Source organism: Aquarana catesbeiana, linkage group LG12, assembly GCF_042186555.1.
Source record: "Aquarana catesbeiana isolate 2022-GZ linkage group LG12, ASM4218655v1, whole genome shotgun sequence".
Taxonomy (NCBI): Eukaryota; Metazoa; Chordata; class Amphibia; order Anura; family Ranidae; genus Aquarana; species Aquarana catesbeiana.
The window spans coordinates 202,037,391-202,056,978 of NC_133335.1; the positions used below are offsets into that span (position 1 = coordinate 202,037,391).

At 41.7% G+C, this 19,588-nt stretch overlaps 1 protein-coding gene across 4 annotated transcripts in view; it reads right to left on the bottom strand.

The window, feature by feature from the left end:
• Positions 1-494: 494 nt before the first annotated feature.
• L3MBTL1 (L3MBTL histone methyl-lysine binding protein 1) overlaps positions 495-19,588 on the bottom strand; it is a 60,638-nt gene continuing 41,544 nt past the window's right edge. For all 4 annotated transcript variants that reach the window (XM_073606498.1, XM_073606499.1, XM_073606500.1 and 1 more), the window contains exons 10-22: positions 17,473-17,608; positions 16,327-16,418; positions 15,940-16,091; positions 14,938-15,014; positions 11,618-11,703; positions 9,839-9,949; positions 9,556-9,670; positions 8,997-9,096; positions 8,685-8,849; positions 8,064-8,113; positions 7,804-7,949; positions 4,863-4,925; positions 495-770 (exon numbers count right to left, since the gene is read on the bottom strand). In XM_073606498.1, the coding sequence (XP_073462599.1) occupies positions 636-770; positions 4,863-4,925; positions 7,804-7,949; positions 8,064-8,113; positions 8,685-8,849; positions 8,997-9,096; positions 9,556-9,670; positions 9,839-9,949; positions 11,618-11,703; positions 14,938-15,014; positions 15,940-16,091; positions 16,327-16,418; positions 17,473-17,608 (1,428 nt within the window). In that variant the 3' untranslated portion in view covers positions 495-635. The remainder of the gene's footprint in view (positions 771-4,862; positions 4,926-7,803; positions 7,950-8,063; positions 8,114-8,684; positions 8,850-8,996; positions 9,097-9,555; positions 9,671-9,838; positions 9,950-11,617; positions 11,704-14,937; positions 15,015-15,939; positions 16,092-16,326; positions 16,419-17,472; positions 17,609-19,588) is intronic.

The window sequence follows — 19,588 nt, forward strand, 5'->3', positions numbered from 1 at the left end:
ATTTATCCATCAGCCCCTTAAAATCTACAGGGCTGAACTGCGCAGGAGGGGACATTGGATCAAGAGTCCAGATGTAAACAATGCCACACGATCTAGGTAGGTACACTGATCTTTTTAAAAGTATTTCCAAAAAAACCCAATTTTTTTTCTATTAGTTATGGATGGGTTAGGGAAGGGTTAGAATATCTATCAACTTTTTAGGTTTGTATTACTGACGGTGTCCCCACTAGGGAGATTCATCCTCTCTATTTCTCCAGGTAACCATTGTCAATTAGACAAAAAGTGATGTGAAATTTATTTGTCACCATAATATGAATAAAGGGAAAAAGCTCCCAATGGTGACCTCTGTTCTGGTGACAACTGCTGTGTCTTTTGGACCGGTAATACAAAGAAATCTGGCAAAAAGTGGTGTGTTTAACCCTTCTCTACTCTATCCAAAGCTAAAAACAGCAAGTCAGAGGTTTTCATAATCACACTGGCACAAATATTTCCAACAAACATAATGGTATTTATTTGTACTTCTCACTAAACTGTATATTCTTTTATAATGGAGACATTCATTATAGCCGGGTAATGGGATCAAGGGGATTTGACAGCATTGTAAAACCATAATCTTTTGGATCCAGTGGTGGGGCTCAGTCTGTGGACTCCTCGGTGTTCTTAAACATGAGAATGGAATTGTAAATTTTCACAGCCGGCCCTAGTTTAATACACAAAATCTTTACAATGTCCGTCTGTGTGAGCAACAAGAGGGCTTGTCCGTCTATCATCTGTAGGGTAAAAACAAAGATCGGGTATTAGCAGATTATTAGGACCAGTACTTGTGCAAGAAAGATAGATCTGCAAGAATAATTCTGATCAATATCTGTTTTTGTGTCTGCCAAGTTTTTCTATTGAATTAATAAAATCAGAGCTAAGTGATCACACTACAGTATATGGGTATATCACTCAAAAGAAAAGTTTCACTGCTTAACCCATTCCATGTGTGGTTTGTAACCTACTGGTGATCTGTAGGGTTTATTTTTATCATAGTGGATATATAAGCTTTTAATGGGTATGCAAACCCTAACAATGAACTTCTCCCTTTTGCCCCCTTTGGTCTGATAAATATGCCATTGAAAGTGTTTAGTTATAGCTATTTGATAAGTTCAAAAATGACTCGTTTTGCCTTCCAGAATTCTTGTTAGCTGATAACTTCCCATGCTCTTTGCCTGTGCTGACTGCTATATACAGAAGACTACAGAACCATGATCATTTGTGGAGGATAAGAGAGGGGAGGGGTTTTGTAGTCCCATCTTGTTTCTGTTGTCCTGATACAGAAGGGTGAGTGAGTTTTCTCACCCTAGGACACTGGCAAGATGAACAGCCTGAACAAAAAAAAAAAAAGGAATGGAGCCACCACATGGACTAGTAAACTGCTATATAGTCAGGTCCATAAATATTGGGACATCAACACCACTCTAATCTTTTTGGCTCTATACACCACCACAATGGATTTGAAATGAAACAAACAAGATGTGCTTTAACTGCAGATTTTCATCTTTAATTTGAGGGTATTTACATCCAAATCAGGTGAACGGTGTAGGAATTACAACAGTTTGTATATGTGCCTCCCAGTTTTTAAGGGACCAAAAGTAATGGGACAATTGGCTGCTCAGCTGTTCCATGGCCAGGTGTGTGTTATTCCCTCATTATCCCATTTACAAGGAGCAGATAAAAGGTCCAGAGTTCATTTCAAGTGTGCTATTTGCATTTGGAATCTGTTGCTCTCTCAATATAAGATCCAAAGAGCTGTCAATATCAGAGAAGCAAGCCATCATTAGGCTGAAAAAACAAAACAAACCCATCAGAGAGATAGCAAAAACATTAGGTGTGGCCAAATCAACTGTTTGGAACATCCTCAAAAAAAAAGAAAGCATCGGTGAGGTCAGCAACACCAAAAACCCAGAAGACCACAGAAAACAACTGTGGTGGATGACCAAAGAATTCTTTCCCTGGTGGAGAAAACACCCTTCACAACAGTTGGCTAGATCAAGAACACTCTCCAGGAGGTAGAAAAAATTACTCAAACATGAGTGTATATCCTCTAGTGAGAGGACCCCGGACGGTATCGACCCAGTGGTACCTCTCCCCACTGCTTCTTTTCTCTTCAGGTTCCTCCATGTCCCTGTTCCTTTTCTTGTCCCAGCTACCTGCCTTTGTCCCTTTTCTGGTCTCTCTGGGTCTGCAGCTGACTGATCCCCCTTGGATGCCTTGGATGTTTGTATTAGCACACACGGTTAGTATCTATACTATTTTCCAATATATGCTTGGCTATATATATGATCATCTAGGACCAATATTGGAAGTGCAGCAAACTGTTTAATGCATTGTATATGCTTCTAAATCTTGTCCTTTTTCTCATTTGACCGTATATATAAATTATTGTCGTGACCAAAACTTATTACCCCTGAAGAAGAGGTTGATCCCTTTATTACCTCGAAACGTTGGGTTTTTTCTATCTGTTATTATACAATAGAATTGGTCAATGTTATTTCTTCTGATCTCCATGTATATGCATCCATTTTAATGCTCATTATGTTATGTCATAGTTACTATGTTTTTATCTTTTTTCTATAATAAATATCTTCTTTTTTAATTTCTACTTCTCTACTCAATTTATTAATACTTACCTACCTGTCAGTGACCCAAATCAAAGTCCCACTAGAGGATATATACTCATGTTTGAGTAATTTTTTTTTCATTCTATTAGGGATGTGGGTTCACTGACACTACAGCTCTCCTCAGAGGTGACACTATCTCCCAATATCTCTCCAGGAGGTAGGTGTATGTGTGTCAAAGTCAACAATCAAGAGAAGACTTCACCAGAGTGAATACAGAGGGTTCACCACAAGATGTAAACCATTGGTGAGCCTCAAAAACAGGAAGGCCAGATTACAGTTTGCCAAACAACATCTAAAAAAGCCTTCACAGTTCTGGAACAACATCCTATGGACAGATGAGACCAAGATCAACTTGTACCAGAGTGATGGGAAGAGAAGAGTATGGAGAAGGAAAGGAACTGCTCATGATCCAAAGCATACCACCTCATCAGTGAAGCATGGTGGTGGTAGTGTCATGGCGTGGGCATGTATGGCTGCCAATGGAACTGGTTCTCCTGTATTTATTGATGATGTGACTGCTGACAAAAGCAGCAGGATGAATTCTGAAGTGTTTCGGGCAAAATTTTATGCTCATATTTAGCAAAATACTTCAGAACTCATTGGACAGGGCTTCACAGTGCAGATGGACAATGACCCGAAGCATACTGCGAAAGCAACGAAGGAGTTTTTTAAGGGAAAGAAGTGGAATGTTATGCAATGGCCAAGTCCATCACCTGACCCGAATCTGATTGAGCATGCATTTCACTTGCTGAAGACAAAACTGAAGGGAAAATTCCCCAAGAACAAGCAGGAACTGAAGACAGTTGCAGTAGAGGCCTGGCAGAGCATCATCAGGGATGAAACCCAGCGTCTGGTGATGTCTATATGTTCCAGACTTCAGGCTGTAATGGACTGCAAAGGATTTGCAACCAAGTATTAAAAAGTGAAAGTTTGACGGATGATTGTTAATCTGTCCCATTACTTTTGGTCCCTTAAAAAATTACAAACTGTTGTAATTTCACACACCGTTCACCTGATTTGGATGTAAATACCCTCAAATTAAAGTTGAAAGTCTGCAGTTAAAGCACATCTTGTTCATTTCATTTCAAATCCATTGTGGTGGTGTATAGAGCCAAAAATATTAAAATTGTGATGATGTCCCAATATTTATGGACCTGACTGTATAAGCTGTATACACACCTAAAAAAAGCAGACATTTTACGAATGCACAACCTGCCTCTCGTTTCATTCGGTGTCTCCAGATATCTGAGGGCCCTAATGATGTACCTATAAGAAGGGTGGTCATCCAGAATACCTACTATTTCCTTTCAAATAGACTTTAAAGTGAAATTCTAGTCACCTAGCTGAATAACACTTATGAAATACATACATATTAACTGTTTTACTGGCAAAAATATTGAACTCTGGTCATCATTCTTGTGATCAACCTTGCTACTATACTGCCAGTGGCGGCCGCTCATACGGGGCTCCACACTCCTAATCCATGCGCCCGGTTCCTAATCTAGATGCAGGACACTGGACATATTGATTTCAATGGGTTTTTTTCTTTTAGTAGTACATGATTAGAGACTGAGGCTCTAATTGGCTTCAAAAAGGGTGGGCTTGGGGCGCAGACAGTTGTGTGACATTAGCGAATTAATATGTGCTAATGTCTTCCTGTTTCTCCTCCTGGCAATCAGGAAGCGGGTCCTGAGACCCGATTGGCCGGGAGTCCTAAGACCCGATTGGCCGTGAGTCCTAAGTCCTGATTGGCCGGGAGGAGAAGCGACCGCCAGAGACGAAGGGGGGGAAGCAGCAAACTGGATGGGGTAAGTGCGGGGCTGGTGGGGGCGGGTGACGGGTGAGTGAAGTGGCAATCGAGTGACGAGAGGGGGGGGTTAAACGGCAATCAATCAATCGAGTGCCAGGAGTGGGGGTGGTTGGCTGAAAAATTGAGCACCAGCCACCACTGAATACTACCTACCCAAACAGGTATTATGGCTCCCCTGGATAGACCTCCTGAACCCAGAAGCATTCCCATAGCTGGGACATGCTGCAGCTTTTTTTATATAAGCCCTAGACATGGTTCTGCATCTAGCAATGGTGTAAACATAGCCAAATGTAGTGATGATGTGCTGAAAAGTAAACTATGATTGGTTACTATGGGTTTTTGCACTTCGTACCCCATGAATCATAGCCATTTAGAATTGTGCCACTTACCTCATCTTTGAACAGCCTGGCTTGGTCTTCACATCCTGTAAGTGTCTGCACAAAGTTAAACACCTAAATAAGAAAAGGACACTGTTTTTGCCACATTTTCTCTTTTATTGAAAAGTATCAAGCTAGATTTACAATTTTGCGTTTTTTGCTTGATTCGTTTTTATCTTGAAATCAATGAAAACTCTTCAAAATGCATGGCAACACATGTGTTATGATGCACACTGATGCATTATGATGTATGTGAATGGACCATTGATATTTAATACTAAGTGCATTGCAACGCTCCTTTAAAACGCGCGACAAGGTATGTTCGCATGATATGCATTTTAATGTGTTTCCTTTGAATTCAATAGAAAATGCATTAGTTGGAAAAACCACATAGGTGTAGATCCAGTCTCATATATAAAATGTCCTTGTATGGTAGGCTTATCACAGGTATAAAAAAAGTATTTTCTATATAGTAATTATTAATAATGTAAATTGTGATAAATTTACTCATTTTAAGAAATAGTTTGATATTTTGATACCTCTCTTCTTTCACACATTTTTGTTACTGAACGGATATATTTAGCAACAGAAGTGCATGATCAAACCTGTAATATCACATATGGTGCGTATAAGAACATATTAAGGTGGACAAAGACATTAAAGGGTGGCCTGATTTGCAAGAAGGATCAAACTGCCTGAAGACTTTTTTCATAGATTACCGAATGAACATCCTTGGGTGGATCATATGAGTCTTCGTATTTATGCCTGTGGAAGTGACACCTCCACAAAATAGATTTTTCAACATGGCAGTTTTGCCTGGATCTGACAGTTTTAGGTGTCTTGTGACCAGGGCTGGTACAAGTATTTTTGACACCCTAGGGGAAACCTCATTTTGCCGCCCCCTTGGCTTCACTCCAGACTCCACCCCCTTTGCCCTGCCCTTGTAATACATGTGACCTACCTGACCATTACACTGACCTACCTGACCGTTACACTGACCTACCTGACACATACAGTGACCCACCTACTTGACCACTACACTGACCTATCTGACCACTACACTGACCTACCTGACACATATAGTGACCCACCTACCTGACCACTACACTGACCTACCTGACACATACAGTGACCCACCTACCTGACCACTACACTGACCTACCTGACACATACACTGACCCACCTACCCAACACACACAGTGACCCACCTACCTGACTACTACACTGACCTACCTGACCCACCTACCTGACACATACACTGACCTACCTGACCCATACACTGACCTAGCTACCTAACCCCTACACTGACCTACCTGACCCATACACTGACCTGCCTGACCCACCTACCTGACACATACACTGACTCCTACTTCCTTCACTACTCACCCCACCAACCCCCTCACACACAGCTCGATGTAGATCGGGGAGGATCCATCCTCCCCCTTACCTCTGCTCCTCATGGCTTGATTGACTATCACATCCGGGCTCTCCTCAGCAGCTGGCGGCAGTAGTGCTTAGGAGTACCTGCCAGCTGCTTCATGGTGTCCCTGCCAGCGCCGCCATCCAGCTGCCCCATGATGTCCCCACCGGTCGGGAGGTTAGCTAACCTCTATCAATGCCCCCATCTTCAGCGAGCCCCGCCGCTCCACTGCACTCACACAGACACACAGCGCCGCTCCAGAGGGACAGGCTGTAGTAAAGGAGTCCCGGAGCAGCGCTGTGACATATTACTGTGTGAGGAGATGTGACAGCGGGACACATCAGAGGATTGTCGTTATGCAGCGAATGTGTTCCCGGGGACAGCCGGCCCGGTACCGAGCTCACACGTGCCTGATGCTTCACTGGGACAGAGGCCATGGCGGCGCCCTAGGTGGCAGTGCACCCTAGGCGGCTGCCTACTTCGCCTAGTGGTAGCACCGGCCCTGCTTGTGACCCTATCATTGGCTGTAGACCTTGACTAAAATAATCATGAAAAAAACAAAATCCTAGTTATGGCCACCTTTAGCATAGGTGGCCATAACTATGCTATTGTGCCTAGAAATACAGTAAATTGGTAAAATCTTAAGCCCTAAAGCCCAGCAGGTCAAAGACAATATAGAGCAATCAGGCATAAATCTGACCAGCCTAAAGCCAGCCATAGATGGAGTGATTTTCTTTCCTGCGACCACAGGGATGGTTGCAGGAACCACACTCAATTCCCCCATCAACACAGTCAGTGTTGATAAGCAAATCCCTCCCGCATAGCCATTGTGTACTTCCGATCGATCAATTTGGGTTCATTCAGCCTGCCCATCATGGTTCGAATCTTAGCGGTCCCTGCTAAACTGGCCGAGATTAAAACCATCTATGGCCATCTTAAGGCATCTCTGCTGGCCACCTCATGTGACCATTTGTGTTTAGGCTTGTGGGGCAGGATGGGCTAGGCACACTTTAAATATTACCAGATCAGGAAACCGTTATCAAATTCGTTATCAAATACAAATTAATGACAGACCCATTAAGGATTAAGCATACATGTAGAAAAAGGGCCTGGTACATTAAAGTAGATAGTAGATCTAAAGTATATCTAGCAGAATTGGATAGAGAAGGAAAGGGTTAAAACCCACCAGGTTTATTTAATTTCTGTCTATGTCCCATTAAGGAGATTTTCCTTCACTTCCTGACCTGTAGACACAACAGGAAATGTCTCCAAAGAAATCTCTCCAAAGTGAAGGAAATGCCTTCTTAGGCAATTGCCACCACAACAAGTGTACCCACTAGAAGATTATCATCTCTTCTTTTCCTGATGCCAGCTCTAAATGTAGAATTTTCCCTCGTTTTCATTCCTTATTTCAATATTCTTTTAAAAAAGCTTTATTTTAAAACTTTAATTGCAATTTGCAATGACTCGAAGGTTACTTTATTATGGTACTAGCCTCACATATGATGCTGAGTCTCAATGGACAAGCGTTACCTCCTCTGTGCTCCACTTAGACACAGTGCTGGCACTGATACCAGCAACACCTGGCAGTAGGCGGCAGTGCTGCTCCCAGCAGTGAGCGAGGGCTCGATCAGGGTGTACAGACAGAGCCGACATGAAAAGTGATTGGTGTACTGTATCTGGGGAAATAAAATTGAAAGTGGGAGCACAGTGAATTCAGTCTGCTGGTTATGTTATAAACCATAACAGTGGTGCACATACCCTTCTCATAGGTGCTAGAAGTTGCCACCTACCTTGAAAGCTGTCCTGTTGCACTCGACGATATTTTGGAGGACGACCGATCCTGAAATACAGCACAATTTATCAGTTGTGTGTTTACCTAATTGCTCATTCCTATGGGTTCTTATATGAAGTGATACTCTATCCAAAATTTGTTTTGGTTGTGTGTGGAATAAGATAGGGTCTGAGTTTGCCAGACCTTTATTGCCTCCACAGCAAGCAAGGCTAAAGCAACCAGGGCTCTGCTGTGAGCTGGACTTTCTTTTTCCACTCTTTGGAATGCAGTTTCTATCGAGAAGCCACTAGGGTAGCCACATTGCTGAAAGGATAGAGGGTCATCCACCAGGGAGCCCGAAGCCAATGGAGAAGACCAGAGACTGTGCTTCCTGTGTGGTGGCACAGTGTAGGCTTCACTTGCAGTGACACCAGTAGATACCAATAAGCTTTTCAATGGGTCAGCCATGTTTGATGTGGGCACAAAAGAAAAGGTTTAATGCAAGAAACTTTTTGAGCTATATGAACTTTACTTGAGGTTATAATACTTTCTCAATTTTTTCTTGAGTTTCACTTTAAATAAAAGCCAAGGTCTTTTCATCATTAAAGTTTGATAAAAGTAACAACTGGCAAACCAGTACCTTCCATGGTGTCTGGACTTCCTTCGAGGTGGAAGTGGAATAGGGTTTCTGTTCCGTGGCGGTTGCTGGTTTCGATCAGCCAGAGGACAACCAGAGAGACAGTGATGAGCAGTGAACCTTCCAGTCACATGACCAGAACCATCACAGCCCGGAGTGGGGCACTTTCTTTGGGCCAGAAGGAAAGAGGAGTCAGTGTACAGTATGGAAATGAACTACTGTAACTACATAAATTCAGATATGCAATCAATAACTTATTTTTAGGAAAGTGATTATGACCATAGCCAGTTAGCCTGCTCCAGCAAAATGTCTGACCTGTGGTGGAAACTGTATTTGCTGCTTCTGGAGTGTGTAATCCCCTTACAGCTGAGTGACACACAAGAGCCTGGTGATATGTTGGCTGCATCTCTGTGCCCTGTAAAAACATTGTTCAATAATGAACAGGAGCAGATTGAGTATTTAATATTAATAATTATTGTCCTTTTACCTTTTTTTTCTGCTAGAGAGTTTGTGCTTTGTTCTGTGTTCCTGAAGCCTCTCAAAAATGTCGCTAGGATGGGGTAGCTTTATTAACAGTGACAGTGGGTTTCAAACACCTCAGCCTCCTCCACTGCATTTGCCTACTCTCATGCCAGAGAGAAGACCACTCCCGCCACCACTTCAGTCAAAACATATCCAGTTTCAAACAGCACTTTCTAGTGGCATTCGGGAACTGCTTTCCTACTAGCAAAACCAGCTATTATCTTCTGTAGAGGTATCCCATCCTATTGACTTTTTCCGAGACTGAACATAAGATAACTAAGGAATATATATACAAAACCCTGTACATTCCTTTTAAAAAACATAACATTTATCTATTTTTCATAGTACTTACTTAGAGGGGTCTGCAAAGGATGTCCAGTTCTGTGGCACCAACCCACAGGGTGCAAATCTGGGTGGTCGGCGTCCAGCCAAAAGTCATACATATGGCCCCAGCCGTCAAAGTGAACCTTGAGGGTTGGATGGTTTGTAAAACAACCCAATTTAATAATATCCTTTTCCAACTCCCTCCACCCATGATAGATGCACACCAACACCCACTGTGAGGATGGTTCATAACAATACACAGCGAGGCATGTGATGGGTGTGGGGGGGAAAACATATTAGGACCTTTTTACCTTTATCCTACACTCTTCCACATCCACCACTGATGCCACGCGGATAAGAGAGGGACTTCTTCTGTCCACAGCTTCCAGTTTCATGTTCACTTTGAATCCATGTGGAGGTCGCTTAAAGAGTTAAAGACAACTTGTCACTAATAAAACAGGGCTGAATATGCCGTGTTTTACCATTACACAATGTAACATAGTCTGCCAGAGTCTGGAATAACAAAACTGAAACATGAAAACACAAAGTGCAATGAAATATGCAAACAATCACTTTAATGTAAGAAATATTCTAAGATGAATTTCACTTACACAATTGGAGCACAAAAGCTGGTCAGAAGACTTAAATATGGTCCTTAAAAACCTTCTAGCTTGAAAGCAACTGAAGGAAAATTGAAATGACCAATGGCATGAACTCCAAGGCATCTGCAGAAGTCACCAAACCGCAAACCCACATGCAATTGAGTCACTAATCAGGCTAATGGCTGCAGCACAAGTGGGTTGTCTGTCATTGGTTACTTCAAGTCACCTCCAGTTTTGAACGGCTTCTCTCCATGCCAGCACTAAAATCGTAGCTTGAGTTGGAGGGCTTGAGAAGAAAATATGGCAAAGTCTTCATAAGCTTTCTACACACAGCATGTTTGTAAGCACAGCTCATTTTCATCATTGTACACATGTGTGGATGGGCAATTATGACAAATGCAGACTTTTCTAATCAAATGAAGTGCTACTCAAATACTTGCGTTGGAAGGCAAAATGCAGCTTTGGCAGCAAAAGGCTGCATTTGACCTACTTTGCCTCCAATTCAAACAAACCTCAATAGGACTTGCAGTGTCCAAAGAACTGCAATACATGGCAAATCAAACATATCATAATCTAAATCGTCATTTACTGTACGATACTTGATGAAGTGTATGGGAATCTGCTGATCTAGGTTTGAAGTGCATTTCATTTGCATGGCAAATGACACTTGGGTGTTGTCAGGATCAACTTATGGTTTAGAGATCCTCTGATCTTCCCCCCAGTGAGCTTCCTCTGTTATTGGCGTGCTTTTCAAGTATATAGGGTCCTCCATTATTGATGGAAAAAAAAGAACTTGAATGGGGGAGGTATATATTAGTAGGTGGGGGTAGGTGCTTGAACCTAAACCTGTTACTTTGCCCATTCATGAATGTTCTTGGGTTTGAGACTGGAATTGTGTGGAAAATGGGGGCACAGGAACTAAAACTGAAACTTTTGAACTCTCGATTCAGCAATGGATGGCTCAAGAGACTATTCATAGCCAGCCTGCTATCTAACAACAACACCATTTATACACCCAGTTTTCTTTTAAACAGGTCAAGTTTATATCCCAAACTGCAAAGCTAGCACATGGTTAGTGGCTAGTCATTGACCAGTTGAGCATCACAGGTCAAAAAGCCCTATTTAGGATAGGTGGAGGTTTTTAAATTATTTTAAATATCTTTGTAAAAGTTCACATGATATAAATATTGTACATGAGGGCAACCAAATTTGCTCATTACCCATGCAGGTTTATACACTAAACATATGATTGATATCTTATCTCAATTAATATGAAACAATGGGTTGAATGAGTCAAATAAAGCTCTTCCATTTGTTAATATATTAATCTCTATATTTGACGTGTATTTAAACCCAAGGTTAAAAATTTAACATATTGCAGCTTACCAACCCTTTCCATGCGGTGGCTAGATTTGATTCAAATATGTCTTAAGACAAACTTTGGCTTGCATTATTAAACAATAATGTTGTGTCAGGTGATGGACGTACTGTATGGAAGGCTCGGGCAGGCACTGCTGTTGTTCCGGTCTCAGCCAGGTACTCTTCCCATGTGAAGGTATCTGGATCTGGATAATCTGCAACAAAACAGTTGCTTGGTGTAGAACAATGCTTCAATAATTCTGATTCACAGATATTAACTTGTAAGGTGATTGATCATCATCTTTCTAGATAGGATACTTTTGAATAATGTGATTTCCTTTAGTCCTCAGTCTAGTTATGACAGGCTTGAAGGAGTTTCTAAAGGCAGAAGGTTTTTATCTTAATGCATTCTATGCATTGAGTTAAAAAAACCTTCTGTGTGTAGCAGTCTTCTCAGCACCTCCCAATACTTACCTGAGCCCCATCTCTCTCAGCGATGTCCACGAGTGTCTTAGCCACCCGGAACTCTCCTCCTGATTGGCTGAGACACAGGAGCGGCTCCATTGGCTCCCACGACTGTCAATCAAAGTCAGTTAGCCAATCAGGGGAGAGAGGGGGTGGGGCTGGGTCAGGGCTCCGTGTCTGAATGGACACACAGAGCTGTGACTGGGCTCTGGTGCCCCCATAGCAAGCTGCTTGCTGTGCGGGCACTCGACAGGAGGGAGGGGCCAAGAGCAGCAAAGAGGGACCTGAGAAGAGGAGGATCTTGACTGCTCTGTGCAAAACCAAACTGCACAGAGGAGGTAAGTATAACATGTTTGTTATTAAAAAACAAAACAAAAAAAAATAGACTTTACAATCACTTTAAAGTGTTACTAAACCCACAACAGTAAAATCAGTCTGTATATGCAGTAAAGCATGCTTGTTATGCTCACTGTGGAACCTAAGGGGTTAGTCCTCTGCATTGTGTAAAAAGGCTGCTCAATCCTGTCTTCTCTGATCATCTTTTTCTTCCACTGACTCCAAAAAAGAACCTGATATTTACAGAGTCTATGGAGTCAGGCTGCACATGCTCAGTTTGGTGTGTATTGCTAGAGAGGTTTTTTTTTTTGGGAGTGTGCATGTGATCAGCACAGGGCCAATCAGCACTGTCCAGACATAGGGTCACAGGGTCCTGCATTCTCATAGGACAATCGTGGGAGAATGAAAACTCCTCCTACAAGCTTTAACCAGACACTCATAGAAGTCACAAGACTGCTATATACTTGTCAGGTCACCTGAGACCAGGTGACAGATGCACTCCGTAGAAGTCGGAAATGCACCGCTAAGATAGTGGACCCTAGGACTGACTGCTGCAGATAGTACCCAGGGAGGTTCAGGAAGCAGAGCTACTGGATCACTAACACAGATCCCAGTGGGAGCTAGAGCATAGATTCCCCAGGTCGCAGAGTCTAAGAGCCAGCAGGTATTCACCAGAGCCTCTAGTGGTGAGGATGGACTGCGCTGCAGTCTGGCTCCAGGTCGCGGCCCCTAAGGTCTCACAGCTCACGCTCACGGTAGACTACAGGAGAAGGAAGCAGCAGGCTGGAACAACAAGGATAGTAAAGGGATAAGGCAGAGGTCAAGGCGATTAGCAGTCAGGAACAACAGAGTACACGCCAAAGGTTCAGGGTCACAGGCAAACAGGGATAGTCGGGGACACGCCAAAAGATCAGGGTCATGAGCAGACAGGAATAGTGGAGAACACGCCAAGGTTGGTAACAGAGACAAAACGCAGAGCACACGGCAAGCAGGAAACAGGAAGCCAAACACACAATGAATACACAATGGTTGATTAGCACCGCTGGCTTGCAGTGCACAGGTTAATATAGGGTTCCCTGATAGGGTCTGGGGTGGAGCCATGCTTAGAGGAGAGGTTATAAAAACAGCCAGGTGAGAGTGGCTGGCCTCTTAGTCTGAACACATGAGGAGAGGTAAGCAGACAGAGAAAGATTACTGCATAACCATGACAATACTGCTGATGAGAAAAGGTATTTAGCGATTTATATTTACTAAAATAATTGCATTTCCATGTGTTTCTGTGTACTGTGGGAGACCAGATATAGTGAATGCAGGGTCCTGGGTTTAGTAACACTTTAACTTGGCTTTTCACTCAACCTAGTGTAGTCATCTGTTCAATGAATGTTTCATAAACAGTATTCTCACAGCACAGGAATGACAACCTTTGTTGATGCTACAGCCATCATGGAATGTTACTTATTTAATACTAATCATGTTTGACGATGCTGCTATTGCACGACCTGGTATAGTTTATATATCGTGTGTACACAGTGCTAGTAATGGGCATGTTGCCCCTTGTATGTGACCAGATGTGTATATATATATATATATATATATATATATATGAATTCACAGCAATTACTCAATTACAATTTTATACTTGCATTGTGTATGTACTTTGTCTGTATTGTCTTATCAATAAACTTTTTACAGACACACTTTGCCCAGTTGTGTCCGCTTTGCATGCTTCATTTAAGTTCCCAAAAATCTCCTTGTTCTTTCAGCACAGGTATGATGTGCATTGTCCACATGGCTATTTGAGGTTGTTGACAAAGGTAGTTCTTTTTATTAGAAAAACACATTGAATACAAATGAAAAACCATCAAAGTTTTATGGTTAAGCATTACAGATCCAGAGTTTCACAGTGATACAAATGTGAAATCACATAGAAATTTATGTGAGCAATATGAGTTCCCACACTTGGGATTCATTATTATAATGTAAACTAAAGGAAAATGCAGTTATCTAGAAGGAAAAATAATAACACTACCCTATACTGAGAGCATACTTCCACATAGCACATGTATTGCTAAAGAGATCCTCCTCCTGGAAGTCTGGAGGGTCAACAGCCCTGTAGATGGTGTCAGGTAAGGTGTATGGTGAGGCAGGATAAAGAAACCTGGACAACTAACTTAGGAAACATCTAAGGAGATAGGGAAAGCAAAGAAAGAAAATGAGTGAAAAGGGGGGAATGCCAGGGGGCAAGCTCTCAGGGAAGCCAGCAGACCTTGGAGGAGTTTCACATGAGACCCTATTACACAGGTTGCAGGGACCTGTCCAGGTCTTTTGGTAGTTTACTTTTAAAGCCAAGCTTAGCCAGTGAAAGTCGGAGTGTGGGTTAGATCTCTCTATCTGGATTTAAGATAACAGTGAAGACCTGGCGATGGATCAAATTCATCCCAAGCCACCTAAAATATGAGAGGGAAGTGCACAATCTCCTCAGCATGGACAGCACTGCTGAAAGACTAATGGGAAGTCAACATTTTTTTTTTTTTTTTATTGGAGTTATTCTTGGAGTACAAAAAAAGAGTTCAACGTTTTAGCACATAGTGTATCAGCAAAAGAAATTCAAGACAATATTGCAGCTTTCCTATAACAGTCTATCTTACCCTGAGGAGGAGTAAGAGGCTTGTCATGCTCCTGGCACCAGCCAATGTGGTGCACATAGGGACTGCTGGGGTCACACCTAGGAGGAAAGGTTTGTGTCTGCTTAATGTGTTTATACTTTACCACCATTACAGGACGTGCAAAAGAATGATGCATGCATAACATGGCTATGGTGGTGCTCCACAACACAATAAATAAAAATATTACCAGTAGAAAATGTTTTTGTATTTCTAGATGTAAACTATAGTTACGATGATGTGTGTTTCAGCTGTACAAAACTATAAAGCATAAACAAGTTAATTTAATAAAAAAAACATTTGCATTGTGTGAAGTCTTGTGTAGAGTTCAGTACCCCACAAAAATGAATCACATTTCATATCTTGTTTTAGAAAGAAAAATGATTGGCTGATATGCGATGCTGTACTCTGTTTATTGTGCCCCTCATCTTAAAGTAACCAGTCACTTTAAGCATTATGGGTTCCTTAAAAAAGACCCCCGCCCCTCCCTCCCTAACTTTGACACTTATCTTTGCTGAACCCCACCCCTCCCCCTGTAATATTGTACACTTTTTGGAGCCCTTGGAAGTTCAGGCACTTCCAGTTATGAGAGCACACGTCTGCTTCCTCCTACAAATCAGTGTCCAGTGCCTTGGCAGCCAATCACCAAGCCAGATTGTTCTCATGTTGGGGCAGAGATAAGGTCAGCAGCCCGGTGTAAGCTCCAACAGACTGATTTAGAGCTTACACTAGGCTTTCTGCTTCCGGCTGCAGCAAGCAAATGGGGGTGAGGGAGAAGATAAGGTTATTATCAGAGGGAGGGGGTTGCCTGTCTAGAAAACCTGTAGCTTTGTCGTCAATTAGAAAAATATTTTTTTTTTAATTAGTCTTTTTGCACATAATATTAAAGCAAGTAAACTGGATATTACTATTATTAAGTGTTGACCATTGTGTCCTAATGTCAAATTTGTTATAGCCACTCCCATTACAGGTACATGCCCTTCCTACCAGTAGTCATAGGTGTCACCCCAGTTGTCAAAGTGCACAAGGAATCTTTCTTCTACCACATCAGTGACACTGGCCACACAGATAAGAGAGGGGTTCATCTTGTCCACGGCTTCCAGCTTCATTCCCACCCGAAACATCGATGGGGGAGCCCCCTGTTAATTAGGAAAATTACTAATGAGAACTGTTAATAGCCCAAGACTGCTGGCGCAAGGTTAGGTACAGGGGAACAAGAAGGAGGAATGTCAGATGCCATCAGCCTTGGTATAGGGATCTGAGAACGCAAAGGGCTGTGAGTGCACTTAGAGGGGAGATTCCTTTACAGTATATCAATTATATAAGCCGTAAAAAGAATCATACCAAAAAAAGTGTTAGAATCAGTAAACTCACAATTTTGGGGGTTACAAATAAATGTTTTGGGGCCACATGAGCTTTTGTCATTCTCAGATAATGCGTCCAACTAAAGTCTTCGTCTTTGTACCCTAATCGTAAAAATGAGAAAGTAAGTGTCCCAGCGATGCATTTATATGTTGCGAACAGAAGACAAAACAGAAGAATCTAGGAATGTGAAAAATATTCGATTTATCCAAATGTCAAGTAATTTTCTAAGTATACTACACAAATAATATTGAATTCTAATTCCAATTTGTTTACCAACAATATAGGGTAACCTTTCTGTTAAAAAACAATATAGGGTAACTCCACTTTTGTTACAGAAAATCCAACCAGTCTCCTTTGTATGAAAGTGTCCTGTAAACTCTTGGTATACAGAAATTCCCCATTAAAGTAATTCACTACTCATGTGATTGATTTTCTGCCATTGCAACAATCACAAAGCTAGAGCTGGTCATGTGACTTTAGCAAGAAGCCCCTCCCACAGTTACTACTATATGAAACCACCCTGGCAGCATGCTAGAGACCCGGACTGCTACTCTCACACAGGGTGCAGGGGTCCAGCTCTCCAGCGGTTCGACAGGTACCCAGCACAGCACTCCAATTTCACAACCCTCATGCTTCCTGAGCAGCGTTGATTTAGGCACTGTGCAAAGGGTATGTCGGACCACTGAACACCAGACTCTGTATAAGGACTGTGGGCCAAGTTGCTATTTATGCAATTGAGTGAATACCTCCATTAAAATATAAAAGGTCGTTTAGACTTTAAGTCCTCCTTTTCTTTTGTGTAGGGTTGCACATGTCCCAAAAGGGTTCTATGCTATAAAATATCTACACTGCTATCCCTATTGGACATTTGATCCTACTTTTAGAAAATCGTATAAATGTTGTGAAAATGAAATATTTTTCAAACTAAATTCTGTTGGTGCATGGCTAGCTTTGCACCAACAGAATTGCTAGCAGACGGAAACAAGGATTTGGAATTAGTGGACTGAATCTTGCTAAACAGCTTTAGCATTTGTCCTAATGTTAAATCAAATCCTTCTGTAAAAACTGCTCAGAGGAAATAAGCTGAAAGCCTCTGGAAGAAACCGTTTTTCTTTATTTTACAGAAAATAAAAAGATGAAAGCCTGTTTCATGACCTTTCGGAGGTTGCAGCTTGTGTCCCGTCCTTTCACACCAGCCCGCGGGGTGAATGTCAGGGGAGTCCGCATTCACCCAGAAGTCATGGCAGTCAGAATACCCATCGAAGTGGAGCTTTATCCGAAATCCGCACACCTTATAAAAGAAATGAACAAGTTTAACAGGTCAGCCCATCCCAAACTGATCACTTAATGTATAAAGACTAAAGTTTTCTTTTCATTCTAAATGGAGTAGTGTTGAAAACCTCTACCAGTTTTTTTTTACCATCTGTACCCAACTGAGGAGGCTTCCCTTTACATCCTGTTGTGTAGACACAAGAGGAAGTGAGAGAAAATCTCTCCAAAGAGAGGGAAATGCCCTCTTAGACAGTTCCCCATTGGAAGATTCTCCCCCATTCCTGTTTTGGTGGAAACTCAAAATCTTGGTTTCTCCCTTGCTTTCGGTCTTAGCAACAATAGTCACCTAAAGGGGACACAGACAGCAATAAAGACTTGACCAAAGTTCTAATCTCTCACCACTGTAGCCAAAACTAAAATAAAAATGTTAAAGTCATATAAATTGTATCACCACAGGGTGGTACTGTGGACACGTGTGTATGCAAAACAAGTTTGAGACAACATCCGTCGGAAAAAATCCATGGATTTTGTTGTCGGAATGTCCGATCAATGCCCGACCGTGTGTACAGGGCATAACTCTGAGTACATTTACCCTGGGCTTATATACAGTATCCCAACATGCAATGCAGTACTTTTCCTCTGCCAATTGCCAGGACTGTAACAAACGTCCTAACTATTGGGAAATATTTGTACATTTGTTGAAAATGGACTTTATAGGCACACCCGTACACATCATATTTTTTTAAATATTGTTTATTTAATAATCGTTAAAAACAACATACGTATACATATAATTAAATAGAAAATCACATTATGACAAATTGCCTACATAGCACTCACACCACCAATTACATCAATAGTACCATGTACAGGAATAAAGAGTGTCCTGGAGTGGACAAATGGAGTTCCAAGTATTTTAATGCGATTACAGTTGCGGCATATTGTGTGACACCCCTCACATTTTTGTGAATATTTTATTATATTTTTTCATGTGACATCACTCAAGAAATTACACTTTGCTACAATGAAAAGTAGTGAGTGTACAGCTTGTATAACAGTGTAAATTTGCTGTCCCCTCAAAATAACTCAATATACAGCCATTAATGTCTAAACCGCTGGCAACAAAAGTGAGTACACCCCTAAGTGAAAATGCAACATATTTAGAAAGTACAGAATCGCAGTATATATAAAATAATATGCAAAGTGGTTGGAGGGAACCTTCAGAATGGCAAAGATGTTTTTATTACAAATTATGTGAGCAGACTGCAATTCCTCTTTAAAGGGTACCTCCACTTTTGTGGGGAAAAAAATAAAGAAAAAATAATATAGCGCATACAATCCTGATACTAATCATTTTGTAATTGAACGTTTTTAAAAATGACCTTTCCTTTTCAATCTGCAGCCATGTCATTTTGTGAGAATACATTGCAATATGGCTACCTAGAGTTTTCTGTACACAGAATGTGTACTGACCATTCCCCAGAAACATAATTTCCTGCTTGTGTGATTGGCTCACCAATTTCCCTAGAAGTCTGCCTAAGATATAAGTCAGATTTCAGGCATCCCTTGCAACAAAAATGTCATTTTTTGAGAGATACTTTCATTAGGAACACATCTAAAGAGATGAAGGCCCAGCAGATTTCCTGATTAGTGTCCTGTAGCTCCACACCTGACAGTTAATTATAAAACCACTCCCATTAAACCCACTCAGAACAGAGGCACAGAGAAACACACAGGGATTTCTTCAGAATAACAAATGGTAGGAATCTGCAACAAAGATTGTTATAATCCTTGAAATATACATTGATCACCCAAAAGGGAATGTTTTTTCTCAACAAAAGTGGAGTTACACTTTAAGTCTTCTTGCTCTCACTAGCAGCAGACTTGATGCACTACAGCACTACATTATCTTCAGGACACTCTCTAGCAACCCCTTTACTGACACCTGTCCACTGACTCTTCTAGCTGAAGGGGTGGCCCTCACTTGACAGGCCACAAG